At 39.4% G+C, this 2,044-nt stretch overlaps 1 protein-coding gene across 1 annotated transcript in view; it reads left to right on the top strand.

Annotated features, from left to right (window-relative positions):
- Nucleotides 1-504: 504 nt before the first annotated feature.
- The window catches only part of zgc:153675 (uncharacterized protein LOC768179 homolog), a 3,939-nt gene continuing 2,399 nt past the window's right edge, over nucleotides 505-2,044 (top strand). The window contains exons 1-2 of the mRNA XM_034314150.2: nucleotides 505-683; nucleotides 1,874-1,952. Coding sequence (XP_034170041.2) covers nucleotides 675-683; nucleotides 1,874-1,952 — 88 coding nt within the window. The 5' untranslated portion in view covers nucleotides 505-674. The remainder of the gene's footprint in view (nucleotides 684-1,873; nucleotides 1,953-2,044) is intronic.

Below are 2,044 nucleotides of genomic sequence, written 5' to 3'. Positions count from 1 at the left end.
GTGTGTGTGTGTGTGTCCAGAATAAGCGAGGTCCGTTATGAGTCGCTTTACTCATTCGGTTCTTTTGAACGATTCATTGAAGTATGATTCTTTTGATTCAACTCTCAGAGAAACCACTAGAAATAATGGTTTTGCTTTAATTTTGAGTCATACATACAAATAGTAACTTATATTAATATATGCTATAATATAATAGTATATTTATGCTTTCATTCTGTAATTTTATTTACATAATTATTATTTAATGTATATAACATAGAGATCATTTTAATTTGCGTCAATAGCAAAGCTTAAACACAGTCAGTCTTTACTGGTCTTAAACCAGTTTAATTCCCAACCCCGATATATAACAGTAAACACACAGTAAACACACTGAAACACACTGAAACACACTGAAACACAACCACAGCGAGCCGCATTAAAACTCCAGAACCGATTCGCTCAGAGAGTCGTTTAGAAAAGAACCGATTCGTGAATCAGTAGTTCAGTGCTGACGCAAGATCCGGGTTGGAGGAGAGAGAACAGCGCCACGTCGGCAGAGAGAGAGAGAGAGAAAGAGAGAGAGAGAAAGAGAGAGAGTCTGGTTAGACTGCTGTGTGTTTAATGGAATAATTCAGGGAGTCGGTTTAGATGAATCACCTGCACCGCACTGACTCGCAGAACCTGCAGGAACTATGGTGAAGGTAAAAAGTGATTTCTCTCAACTTCTTCTCTGCTCTGTTCATCACTCAGACCTGAAGCTGCTGCGTGTTTAAACTCATTCATTCCTCTGTTACATGCACAGGCAAGTGATGATTAGACAGTTTATCCAATCTACTTATCCAAGCTGCTTATTTATTTTATAGTGTAGTTTACTAAATTATGCATTTCTAAAAAAAAAAAAAAAAAAAAACCTGCATGAAAACAGAGTGGGTTTTTTCTTTCTTAAAGTCTGAAGTGTTTTGATGTTGCACTGGACATGAGTTTAGTCAGGGGCTGAAATATATCACTATATCAATATAATCTATAATAGCACATTATATGTAGTTTATATATTGATTGTAATTAATTTACTCTTTAAATTAAAATGATTTAAAGTAAAAAATCGTGTTTGCTGCCAGCTTTAGTCTTTCTGAAGCTGGTTTAATTTTATTTTGTTCTAAAGCTCTTGTTAACTTGTTTTCTCTCCACAGAGTGAAAGATGTATTCATATATTAATATAAAACCATATACACACACACACACACACACACACACACACACACACCTCCTCGGCAGTGTAACACACGTGTCAGTACAGGTTTATACGCTATGTTGTGAATTTGAACACACACACTGTTGTTATTGTGAGAGCAGGAGAGTGTTACTCGGCTGTGTTTTATTCAGGAGGAGTGTCCCTAAGTAGGCAGCATGAGTGCACAGAGAAGTGGCACTGTCCCGTGGAGGACAGCAGCGTAAGGCCAGGCGTCTCCTAAACACCCCTCACGGAGCAGAACAGCCGCCTCGGCTCTGGAAGTTTCTGGAAGTTTCTGGAAGTTTCTCTCCCTCTTTATCAATTCCACCGACATTTCAGAGAATTATTCCATAAAAAGTTTAAGATGTCGAAGTGAACCAATCAGCATCGAGATCCAGCACGGCCTGATAAAACACCACGAGTGTAAAACTGTGTGTTTAATGTGTTTCATAAAACAGAGTCAGGGACCTGCTTGTTCTGTTTCCATGGTAACCGCAATAGTTAGGGTTGGTGCGCGTGGCTTTAGGAGTGTGTGTAGTGCAGTGGAGTGATTTATAACTGTACAGGAGCTTATACAAAAAATACAAACAAACATCATTAACCAGCATGTGTTTTTCTCTGTGTGTGTGTGTGTGTGTGTGTGTGTGTGTGTGTGTGCAGAGTGTGAACAGCGAGGCGCAGTACAGCGTCAGTGCACTAGAGCGAGACACACATCAACCTGGGACTGAAAACACCACAGGTAACACACACACACACACACACACACACACACAGAGTTATAAATAAGCTGTTTAGGATTGTGCAATCTGGAGAGCAGTGTTACTGCTGTGT

This window comes from Pangasianodon hypophthalmus, chromosome 20, assembly GCF_027358585.1.
Source record: "Pangasianodon hypophthalmus isolate fPanHyp1 chromosome 20, fPanHyp1.pri, whole genome shotgun sequence".
In the NCBI taxonomy this organism is placed as follows: Eukaryota; Metazoa; Chordata; class Actinopteri; order Siluriformes; family Pangasiidae; genus Pangasianodon; species Pangasianodon hypophthalmus.
The sequence above is the reverse complement of the archived record's forward strand: the minus strand, read 5'-3'. Positions and strand labels throughout refer to the sequence as shown.